Source organism: Mytilus trossulus, chromosome 2, assembly GCF_036588685.1.
Source record: "Mytilus trossulus isolate FHL-02 chromosome 2, PNRI_Mtr1.1.1.hap1, whole genome shotgun sequence".
NCBI classification, from domain to species: domain Eukaryota; kingdom Metazoa; phylum Mollusca; class Bivalvia; order Mytilida; family Mytilidae; genus Mytilus; species Mytilus trossulus.
In genome coordinates this window covers 68,898,570-68,911,196 of record NC_086374.1, presented here as the reverse complement: position 1 = coordinate 68,911,196, position 12,627 = coordinate 68,898,570, and the positions used below count along the sequence as shown (strand labels likewise).

Here is a 12,627-nt window from a genome sequence, read left to right as displayed (position 1 = left end):
CAAATGGCAGTAATTTAAACACAACATAGAAAACTAAAGACTGAATCACACGAACCCAATAAAAAAACTGTGGTAATCTCATGTTCTCTGGAAGTGTATACAGATCAATATGTGGCACCCGTCATGTTGCATCAAATGTTCATGATAAACTACTCATTATTACGATTAAAATTGTGTATGCAAGACGCGCGTTTTGTCTACAAAAGATTGTTCAGTGACACTAGAATAAAAAAAAGTAAAATAGGTTAAATAAAGTACTAAGTTGAAGAGCATTGCGAGCCCAAAATCGAAAGGTTTTTCTATATATATCAAATGTAATATATTTCGGGATTGCTGCATTGTTACCATAATAACTCTATGTTTTAAGTCATTTAAGCAACAACATTGACAAAGCTGTACATTAAAAGATATAAACGAGTCTAAATTAAAAACTACGTTCAAACTATGATTGCGGTGGATAAAAACCGAAATTTTTATACTTGTTCATGTAAAACAAAGTTCGTTGTAGAAGGGTCTAAAAACAGCACAAACAACATTTTCCAAAAGGCCAAAAAAGTGAAGACGTATATTTAAACAAAACGCATTTGACTAACAGGTCGATCAACTGATGTTCTTTTACCCTGCTGACTGTCATTGGCGATAGCCAAACAAAATTGATCACAAGATGTAACAAAATAGATCTTAATCCAAATTTAATACTAAACATTAACCAAAAAACACAAGGTGTCATTATTTTTTAGTACACCTGATCCAGATATATATATATATATGTATATCGGGCATATAGAGTAATATAAGCCAAAGAAAACCCAAATATGTGATATAAACCTAAATAAATTAACAATCAATACTCTCAAAAATCCGAAAAAACACTCCAAACGCATAAAAATTTATGAACTTTAAGTTGTTTCCATTTTTACACATGGTTAAGTAAGACATTCCAAACCAAACAACAAATCATGAACTAAACAAATTAAAAGTACCAAACGGGATCATGAACAAACATGTCAGATGCAAAATAGTTGAAACATTTCGAATGCCATATTGCAATGTATTATTTAACTAAACGTAGTTATTAGAATCTCCTTTTGTTACAGATGCCTCATAGTAGAAACAAAGAAGGAAGCTACTAGACCAAATATCAAATCAATAGCATTAAACATTTTAAAAATAATCAAATACCAACGAGTTGTTATTTCAGTGATACAGAACAAGAATCTGATACAGGATTTAACCATAACATGCGACTTGAGGTCAAGATACGCTACAAGATGGCGTCGGCGACAAGAACAAGATTACGATATTTCTTCAAAAAATGCTAGTTTGAAAGAAGGTGATATAATTTCACTTAATTTGAGAGGGAATTTAACATCAATAGGGAAACGTTTTCATATATTTAGATTTCATGGTGCACAAGGTACCCGAGTAAACTGGAATTTGCAAGTTGTTGATAGTTATTCTCAAAGGAGTTTAGATTTTTATTACGGGTTTGTTCAATTGCTCAGTTTAAAGACTGTTCCTTCAAGTTTTGAAGAAGTAACAACCATTGACGGACACGATTGGAATGTTGTTCTAGAAATTCCTGTACGATTACCAAAGCACCAAATTGGTTCAATTCCTCTTCCAGTTAGAACGAACTTAAATGTTATTGAAGAAGGTAAGTACATTTATAATTATTAGTCAGAATATAACAATGCACTTAGTTTGGGGTTTCTGTTAGTCGAAAACATAAACGTTATGATAATTGATAATCAATAGAAAAAAAATCAAACGTTAAGTCGCATATGATGCGGCAAGTACCGTTACTAAACAAACACAGGCACAAATGTTTAATGTCTAGTTTGTTGCTTGGAAATAGCGAGAGAGACAGATGGAACGGAACGACTGATCGACCTATCGAAATATTGGTTGATTGGTGTTTAACATCTCTTTAAATCTTTGTTGTGGCAGTTCTGTGTTTAACAGTGAATGAAACCATAGTAGTCAGAGGGAATCACCGTCAGTCGGAAGGAAAACTGATAATCATGGTCAATTAAGATGAAGATCGCGTCCATCGACCCCATGCAAAATTCAAAATAAAAAAAGTGTTAGTCAGCTGGGTTGTGTGTTACCGAAAGAAAAGAATGTTGTACATTTGTTGTGACTAGATTTTATAAAAAAAAAATGCAATTTCGGTGTCAGATCTATATTCTTTTATGGGTTGTATTTATACATAATATTCCAATAACATCATTAATAACGTACCATGCATGAACAATGCCAATGTAAAAAGTATGCACGAATACGCCAAATGTCAAGTATTGAGGGCAGCTATTTAGATTTATGTCATTTGAAATCTTGCTATTTAGACCTATTTACTTCGGATGACAAAACCGTGCTGAAAAAATATTTCATTTTTGTATAAACACAATTATTTACAGCATTATGTCCCTTAAACTGACATCATTAAAATCAGCAAAAGCTTAAAAACTTTTAAATTGTAAGTAAATGTTACGAGTCCAAAACAAACTGTTGAATAAATTGATAATTGACAAAGTATTATTGATTATATGCTAGTTAACTTAAATTTATTATGTTTATGAATATGTTCAAAATTTAATGAAAGTATTGGTACAAGTACAAAAAATGAGGCATTCAAAAATAAAACAATAATGATATTATTGTTGGTATCAACAGGTCCAGTTACACTTCAGTTTTTATCGTCCATTGCCGATGGTTTAGCAGGACATTGGATGAAAGTTGCTTCTTCTTTGCAAATATCAAATGCCAGGCTGCAATCATTACGAAGACAAAACAGAAACAGCGATAAACAGCTAGTGAAGGATTTATTGTTTACATGGTTTAAAAACATGCCTCATGCCAAAGAAAAGGTAAGAATTAAGACGTATGCAAGTTCCTATATAAAATGGGCCTCGTCGTGGTTTTCTCAATATAGCATATAATTGGTAAAACGTACAGACAGCAAAATAAATAACAGCGAAAAAACAGAAAAAAGAAATAATGTAGTGCTAAAATATAAAAAAGAATTAGAGACTTATATATTAGTCAAGTGTTTACCCATGAAATTTTGCAGCAATATATATGTTTTGGTGAAGAATATTGTTCGGATAAAATACGAATGTTTGAACGGGAAAAGTTGAAATTTTCTAATTTGTTCTTAAGTCTACCTGGAGATAATGAAATAATGGAAGCGTATGTGAGAGGATTTTTATATACCTTGTTATAATATATATCTGGCACACTAAAGATAGCTATAACCAATATATGACGGCTGAAACCTAATACATGTATATCACTTTTGAATATCAATGTGCCGATATCTTTGATTGTTTATTTCTGCGTAACGCCTAATTAATAATGTTGCATGCATGTTAAGGGACAGAATAAACTACGAATTGAATTAGATAAGTAGTTTTATAGAGTAAGTGATGGTTCGTCGAAAGATGGGCGAAAAAATTTGAATTCTCACTGAAAAGTTAGGGTAGATTTAATAAGGATTATAGAATATTTGCCGAGAAAAAGACTTCCACTTCAGATGTGTGTAGCAAAGGCTATTTAAAAAATGAGAGAGGGTGGAACTTTTTCTACAAGAGGCATCATATTTCACATCCTCATTCCAAACAGGAGACGTCCATCATAAGTAAGCTTCTGTTGGTTTAGAGGTGGGATTAACTTATGTCAGTTTGCTGCCGTATTTAAAATAAGTTTTACCTTTTAGAATATTTCTTACATTGATTTTGTATAGAACAGTATGTGTTATACAATGTTTATGTTTTAAAAAGTAAAATCACAAAAATACCACAAGAAAAATTCAATAAGGAAAGGTCCTAATTTAATTGCAAAATAATAAGCTCAAAGACATCAATCGAATGGATATAACAACTGTCATATTCCTGACTTGATACAGGCATTGTCTTCTGTACAATTAAACCTGGAATATATTATAATTAGTTCAAGCTCTCACTTTTATGACAGTCGCACAAAATTTCATTATATCGACAACGATGTGTTAACAAAGCAAACAGACAAAACAGATTTGTCAAAAATAGGGGTATAACAGTCAATAGTTTTCAAAGGTACCAGGATTCTTATTTTATACGCCAGACGCGCGTTTAGTCTACATAAGACTCATCAGTGAAACTCATATCAAAGTATTTATTAAGTCCAAACAAGTACAAAGTTGAAGAGCAGTTCTGCCAAATACGGCTAAAGTAATCTTTGCCTGGGATAAGAAAATCCTTATTTTTTGGAAAAATTTAAAACTTTGTAAACAGGAAATTTATGAAATGACCACGTTATTAATATTCATGTCAACACTTCAAGTGTGGACTACTGGGCTGGTGATACCCAGCAGTGGCATCGACCCAGTGGTGTAAATAGCTATCAAAGGTATCAGGACTATAATTTAGTACGCTAGACGCGCTTTTCGTCTACATACAACTCGTCAGTGACGCTCATATCAAAATATTTGTAAAGTCAAACCTTGTTATAATGTATTTTTTTTAAATTCTTCCACTGAAATAAAAATTCATTTTGTAATATGACTTTCAGGCTTCAATGTTGATCAATGTTTTGCAAAATTGTGGAAAGCATGATATAGCAGAAACGTTACGACAAGAAAACGAAAAATTCAATACAGAAAAAACAAAGATAGCCACAGGTAATATACATTGCAGTAGTACATTTAAACAGACCAGAAGTTTGTTTCACAAAACAACTTACGACTACGATTGATCGTAAGAATACCAAATAGTAAGTGCATAACTTACGATCAATCTGATTCGTAATTGTTTCATTTTTTTGTGAAACCGACCACATGGTCGTGCTTCAAGAAACTAAATAGACAATTCGTTAAATAACATGCATCAATATTATCTATAAATGTTAATCCCCTCACAAAAAAAATAGTTGCATGAAAATCCTAATCTACTTTTTAAGTCTTTAAAGTTGATAACACTTTGTAGAAACCTAAATTTGAGTATAACTTCAAATAAAAATTAACTAAACTGTTGACACTATCTATGTATGACTTTTCTTCTACAGTTGTTCGTTTGAAACAACCCAAATTTTTTTGAAAGTAATATTAACATCACAAACACCCAATGCGCCTAAACAAACGTGACAGGAGTAAGAATTTCTAAAATTATGTATACGAACTTAACTTTGTCGCCGTATATACAACATTTTAAATTCATATGAAATACACGGATTTCCCTCATACAGTTGTCGCGCTTTGATAGTTTATCAACAGAGAAAATGAAGAAAAATCTTGTCTAATCAAACGGCGTGTACTTATCATTCATAATGATATTTCATTTTCTCAGCTTAACGGTTTGCACCTTTAAGAAATGCTTTGCATATACATTTTGTTAATTATTCCTCATGATGTCGTTTTAACTCTTACCATGCATTTATAGAATTCATCGTGTGAATGGCAAACCTTTCGTGAAAAAAGTAAATGAAAAAAAAAACAAAAAAACGGAAAGTCCGAAATCAAAATACAAAATCCAGTAAGTGATTTTAATACTTATATATTGCATATTGAAAACTCACAGATCGTACATTACATGTTTGGATATAAATGACGGGAAGCTGATCCACAGGAAACAAATGCTGGTCGAGTTATCTAAAATACATGTATATGGAATAAATTCAAATTTCCCAAAACATATGTTTGTATCTTTACGTTATATGTTCCTTACTTTTAGCTGTATACGTACCAAGTTAGGACATTTAATTTTTGACAGACCGTCTGCAGAATGTGTATCTTCATTTATTTTGTATATCTTCGTTACTACAAAACATACAGACATAGTACAATACTTGCACTTCAAGAGCAATTGGAACTTTGTTGCAAATTAAAGTTTTTATAACAAGATTTATTTATTTGTTATGTCATGTTTTAATAAATGAGTTTATAATATATTTTTACAATTAGTACATAGCGTAGGGAAAACATTGAGTACTGTCATCAAAAGTCCTCATATAATAACTAAATGGAAGGAACTTGCTACTGAGTTAGGATTTTCCTTAGAAGATATCAACGACTTTCATAATTCTGGTAAAACTGAAGGAGAAAGGTGTTTGAATATGTTAAGTCGATGGATTGATACAGGAAAACAGAGCTGGTTAAGAATGCTGGCAAGATGTGTACGAAGAATAGGATGCAAATATGTTGCAGGTAAACAAACAAGTCTAATAATCTTAACGAAGACAGGCTACTTCTCTCTTTTTCAACATACGGGTACTCTTGTTGTCAGAGCCAAACAGATAAAGGACAGAAAACCAGTGTAAACGAACGGTTGTCGCATGTTAAGCATAGTACAATACTTGCACTTCAAGAGCAATTGGAACTTTGTTGCAAATTAAAGTTTTGATAACAAGATTTGTTTATTTTTTATCTCTGTGGATGTTCCAAGTATGCTTCTTTCTATGTATTTCATTTAAAGCTGTTAATGTTTTTAAGAAAGAACAGGAGCTAAGATTTGAAATTAAATGATGCTTTTCTTTTAGATAAATGCGAATAAATGGTTAAAGTGTCACAGCTAATAGAACATAGAACTTAAATTAGCTGGTTAATATGGACACATAGCCTTTGGCAATCATACATGTTTTCTTGTTTTAATACCGGTCGTTTAAACAAAAAAGAAGCTGTCTTATGATTGCGAATGAGACTACTCATTTATTTTCTTGCATCTTTGCGATAAATAAATTCATAAATCAATTCAGAGAATTCAAATCCAGGTTACAAACTAAAACCGAGGAAAACACATTGACTATAAATTAAAAAAAACAGGAATGAATGAACTCGATGTTACAGTGCGATGTTTTCAAATGCTATGAAATTTCAGTGACAAATTGAAAGAGATAAAAATAAATGGCTGACACTGTTATATCCTACTACTAAAGGCATTTTTTTTTTATCTTTTCAGATCATTTATTGTCAACTCTAGTAAAGCAGAATCAACTGACCTATAAAAAGGACACATAACTTCATAGAGAACTATCATGTGCACCAATCATTTTCATCTAAATTGCAGCATTTAAAATGTAAAAAATATGTACTTCCGATATTATCTAGTCAAAATAATTAAAATAAAACATTTGAGACACGTTTTCCTCTGATTAACTGTAGAATTATTTATTTTCTGAGAGAATTTTGATTATTTGCATATGATATAATTTCATGATTCCTTTGCGTAAAGGAAAAGGTGTTAAGTTGATTATGCTAAGTTTTGAACACAAATTAATCTATTGTATTGCACCTTTGCCTTAAACAATTTACAGTTTCTACAGATTATGATAACAGATTTTATCATATACTTAGCATTGATATGATAGCTTTTGCATATGTGTAATGAGCGGAAGTACACAAGCCATAATTTACGACCCTGGCTGATAACCCATATCAGGTGCATCTCGTGCATAAAACCCACAATAGTGCCTCTCATGCAAGTTACTTCCGGTATTTCCGGTGTCATTTTTTTACTTTTCATTGTGACGTCAGATATTTTTATGACGACGTCAAAATTTACGGGAACTTTTGTGGGGATAGTTTTGTACTTGCATTTGCTAACAAATGCCATTGACAATTATGAATCATTTTATAGTACAACAAACATGGAGTAATAATATTCATAAAACTCTTCCAAATTTTCAATGTTTCAAAATGCCTCTATAGGAAATAGTAACATAAACGAATATGGAGGTAGTGATGTTATTGTAGGGCAATTATAGTGTATTTGCTGGATCCATTATTTAATTTTTTTATAAATTTTTTGACTGTTTAAGTTATTTTATTTGTTAATATTTCATACATAACACAATTGTCGGAAGTATATGATAAAGAGATTAATACATGGCCTTTTTCATATCGGCCCGGGTACATCCCTCGACCCATATGAGCACCTCGACTAAGTCTCAGGATGATTCCCGAGCCGAGTTTCGATTTAGTTACCTTGACCATAATAAGGTAATAATAAATAATAACTATGGTAACAAAATGAGTGTTGTGTCTCTGATTTGGTTCCTTGATAGGAGGAAAATGTCATTGTCGAAGTTCGAGAACAGGTTTGTTGGTACATTGTTATCACTCAAGCGAAATAATTTGCAGGTTTTTAGTTCACTGTCATCACGATAATCAATAATGTGTGCCTATTTATACCGTCTAATAATATAGTAAAATGCAATTGGCATAACCTGTTGTAAGATGTGTTATTTGTAAAAGTAGAGATTAGCAATCACCCAGTTCATATGTATGATTTTAGTTTAAAGCAGCTTTGTCCACATAATTTATTTGTTTTTCACAGTTTCATTTTGAAGAAAGGCCGACATAGATGCACTTTAACTGACAAAGTTCTATATAATTATTTTTATATTTGTTATAAAATCCATCAAACAACATAGATAGAAACCGAAACCATTTTTTTTTAGAATTTACCTAGAACGTTATTTTTTTGTGGCTTTGATCCATTCGTGTGACAGACACACAGTTTATAGTTGAAATGTAATAATTATTATATTATTTATTTATGTATTCCTCTGTCTTTGGTGTCCTTGAATTTATTTGTACTGTATTCCCGTAATGTAATGTAATATTAGAGGTATATTTAACATTGCCATAAAGCGCAGAGATTTGTCTAGCCACAAAACCAGGTTCAACCTACCATTTTCCTTACATTATCCTGTACCAAGTCAAGAAAATGGCAGTTATTAACTTGTAGTTCTTTTCTATGCATGTTTTATTGTTGTTTGTTTGGTTGCACACCAGTGTTCTGGGTTTTCTTCGTTGTGATCCTCTAATAGTTGATTTGTGTCCCTTTGTTTTAGCGTGTAACCCGGATTTGTTTTCTCTCAATCGATTTATGACTTTTGAACAGCAGTATACTATAGTTGCATTTATCTATTTATAGTTTTCATTCGGCGTCCGTCCGTATACTCACCGATAAGGTTTGTCTTTCTAATTGTTTCATTTATGCCTGTTAGTATTGCCATTGGCATGTCTTCTTTGATGTAACACGGTTTTCTTTCAATTTGTTTTACTTTTCTGTTTAATATGATTTCAATAACTTTCTAAACATATATATTTTAATTTCACAGGCACTTGTCTCTGAGAACATACACCACATACCATTACATGTCAAAAGTATATACTTATATATATAAATAAATTCATAATTGTCAGACAAATGACGTCACATTTAGTATATTTTTAAAATGATAAAAAAAAAGTGTTCTCCCATCTCTATATGTCGAATATCTTATTTTAAAGATAATAGTTGTTACATGCACTTGTTAAGAGTACGTTCCATTCAATATAATTTCTTACATCATAGACATACCTTGAAACCTTTTATAAGCTAGGCTGAATATGTTTATATGTTGTTTTATTTAATCTGAATATAACGAGTCTTCAAAGTTCAAACAGAAACAAGTATGTATTAGACACTCCTTAGGGGCGTCAGACTGAATGGGTATATCTAATTCACACCAAAATATTATTGACAATGCAGAATGATAGTTTTCAATAATTTAGGAGGGCCTTTTCCGCAATTTAATCATAAATGCTATTGAAAATTCTTAATTCAATTTCCCTTCTGATAAAGAGTCGTTCATAAACATCGGTGCATATTAACACATTTTGAACAGATTGTGATTTTGTTTCAATTTAAGACATATTTGCCCAATAGAACAAATGACGAAGATGTTTACAGCTTTAATGTCGCCGTAATGTCCTTAAAATTGAACAAAACACATACAGTATAAAAAGAACTGTCATAAAAAACTGAAAAAAACGACTTGATTTGGTTCAGTTTTCGACGACCTACATTGATAGTCTACGGGGGCTAAATGTGAAGCAGGATCTGCCTACTATACCAGAGCATCTGATATCATTCCGGTTATTTGGTGGGAATCGTTGGGTTTTTTTTAGTTTTCAATGTTGTGTAAAGTTTGTTGTCGTTTATCTTGTGGTCTTTTTACCTTTGTTTGCCATGACGTTTTCGGTTTTTCCACGACTTCTTAGTTTGAATGTGCCTTTGGTTTATTTTCGCCTCTCTTCTAGATACGGATAGGAATTAACTGAATCTAAGGTATCCTTTATCTCAAGATCGATGGAATATAGATGCAGTTATCAATTGCTAATTCACCAAATTTTTAATTATATTTTAACCAGGCGTACAATATGGTAATTCATTAGAATGAAACATTTGCATCACGAATCGTCATGTTGCTTGACCATTTTTCAGGAACACATTTGATTGGTTTGATAATGCTTATTCCGCCCTGTAATTTTAAAAGATTAAAATTTCCATATTAGCTTTATCTAACGTTGCAACACAGTACATGATCTAGAATAGGGATATATATATATATATATATCAGTGCGCTATCGCAACAAACTTGGTGTCCTTATTCTGACAGGATTTACTGTATTTAAGTTTAGTTTAAATTACAAAAATCCTGTACGCTCAGAAATTTATCTGATATTACCACTGGGTTGTATGCTGATTCAAATTCTGTATTGGCTACAAAACGAATCACCTGATCCACAAATATCTTGCTCGAAACACCAAATTCAGCACTTTAATTGATATTCGGAGTCTCAGTTCGATAATCGTACTGTGCAGTTTTATGACCACCAGGCTGGTTCGAATCTGACAATTTTCAGAAAGAGAAAGCAAATTTAGAATCTTTATCAGCCTTACATATAAATAGCTACATTATTAGGAATATATTTCACAAAACTTGACGTGTGACAGAACGTAAAATATACAGAAAATAAAACGAATTTGACCTTACCTTCACACTTGCTTATTCTACCATTTTTGTGATGCCTAAATCCGGTGTCTCTGCAACACAGTGTGTAATGCTTTTAAAATAATCACATCTGTTTTTTAATTTAGATCTAGTTCATCTTTATTTATATTTCGTTTGAATGAATAATTTATAGAAATAAGAGACAATAAAATGTTATCATAAAATATATAATCATTATTGAAATTTGATAAATATGTTATGAGCTATCGAATTTGAAATCGACATTTACTTTTTAACATTATGCTAATTTCACATTTTTCAATTTCATATCATATACTACAATAATTTTATAATGTTTGTTGATGTTTTGTGTTGAATGTCTGACTTTCAGGTTCATATTAATAATAACAGACTCATTAAATTTACTTTCTTTTATTTCGATTTTTTTAAAACAACATTCGTTTCTAAATTTCATAATCAAAAAATTTTAATATGTTAAAATAATTTCAAACTGATGGTAATAAATTAGTAATATCTGTGTCAAGCAAAGTTGAACTTAGATGGATGTAGTTGATTTTGGAAGTTTTTTTTTAATGTTCATATAGATCCTCGTGTATTCGGTTATTTTTACATCATTGGCTTAATAGTATTGAAAGTAAAAAGTGATACTTAATGACAATTAGATTTTCAGAGAACTTTTTGCATTGTTTGAATAAGATTGCTTTTTGTTTGAGTTTTTTTTTGGTTTTTTGGGGGTTGTTTTTGTGTTGGTTTTTTTTCATAGTTTTTATAAAGTATGATTTATCAATCACTAATAAACGATGTTTGCATCTAAGTAAACCACATTTTTGGTGAAACAAAGTAGGCCAAATTCTTTCAATTTATCGTAAACATTGAACTGAGGTATGTTTGGTTAAAAGGTAGCAAAATCGAATATGTTGATATTAATGCTAGAGGAATGGGTTTTTGATAATATATTCAACTCATTGGTAATTGTAGTCCGGAGATTTATACTTGAAGTCGTTAATAATAAGACTCTGCAAATAATTATCAAAGGTACCAGGATTACCATTTAGTACGCCAGACGCGCGTTTTGTCTTCATAAGACTCATCAGTGACGCTCATATCAAAATATGTATAAAGCCAAAACAAGTACGAAGTTGAAGAGCATTGAGGATCCATATTCTAAAACGTTATGCCAAATACAGCTAAGGTAATCTATTCCTGAGATAAGAAAATCCGTAGTTTTTTTAAAAATTCAAATTTTTGTAAACAGTAAATTTATAAAAATGACCACATAATTGATATTCATGTCAACACCTTAGTGCAGACTACTGGGCTGGTGATACCCTCGGGGACGAAACGTGTTTGTTTGTAAATTTGTTTGTAAATGGTTATCAAGTATAGCAACAATTGTCTCCTCGAAATGGTGATTTTGCAAGATATCAACAAGGGGGTATGTGGTAGGCAAATGTAATTCAGTTAGCTTGTCAAGTCCCTGTGCTTACAAGTGATTTTTCTTAGGCACAAAAACCATTATATAAAAATTATCAAGGAGTTAACAAATGTATATCATAGCTAAACATGTTTTACCTCCACCAAAATATGAACATAAACGTCCTGATTTAGTTTAGTTTTCAAATGCTATGTCAGTTTCTAAATGTAAGTTAAGATACGAAGCATTCATCACTTATACAACTGAAGTATCCAAATACAACATTTTATTCCTGGTATCTGTGATGAGTTTATTTATGTCAAGTTCGATGGGATAGATAATCAAATTTACCGAGCTTTAAGTATATTCGTTAGTAAGTTACTTAAGTATATTCGCATATTCGTTAGTTACATGGCGTTGTCAGTTTATTTTCG

General features: G+C 31.3%; 2 protein-coding genes across 2 annotated transcripts in view; one reads left to right on the top strand and one right to left on the bottom strand.

Moving 5' to 3' along the window:
• The window catches only part of LOC134707880 (uncharacterized), a 47,952-nt gene extending 40,873 nt beyond the window's left edge, over window positions 1-7,079 (top strand). The window contains exons 9-13 of the mRNA XM_063567988.1: window positions 1,098-1,657; window positions 2,677-2,870; window positions 4,552-4,660; window positions 5,939-6,181; window positions 6,933-7,079. Coding sequence (XP_063424058.1) covers window positions 1,098-1,657; window positions 2,677-2,870; window positions 4,552-4,660; window positions 5,939-6,181; window positions 6,933-6,991 — 1,165 coding nt within the window. The 3' untranslated portion in view covers window positions 6,992-7,079. The remainder of the gene's footprint in view (window positions 1-1,097; window positions 1,658-2,676; window positions 2,871-4,551; window positions 4,661-5,938; window positions 6,182-6,932) is intronic.
• LOC134707881 (kelch-like protein 4) overlaps window positions 1-10,851 on the bottom strand; it is a 64,894-nt gene extending 54,043 nt beyond the window's left edge. Inside the window, exon 1 of the mRNA XM_063567992.1 lies at window positions 10,801-10,851. The gene's annotated coding sequence lies outside the window, so the exon portion shown is untranslated. The remainder of the gene's footprint in view (window positions 1-10,800) is intronic.
• Window positions 10,852-12,627: the final 1,776 nt, after the last annotated feature.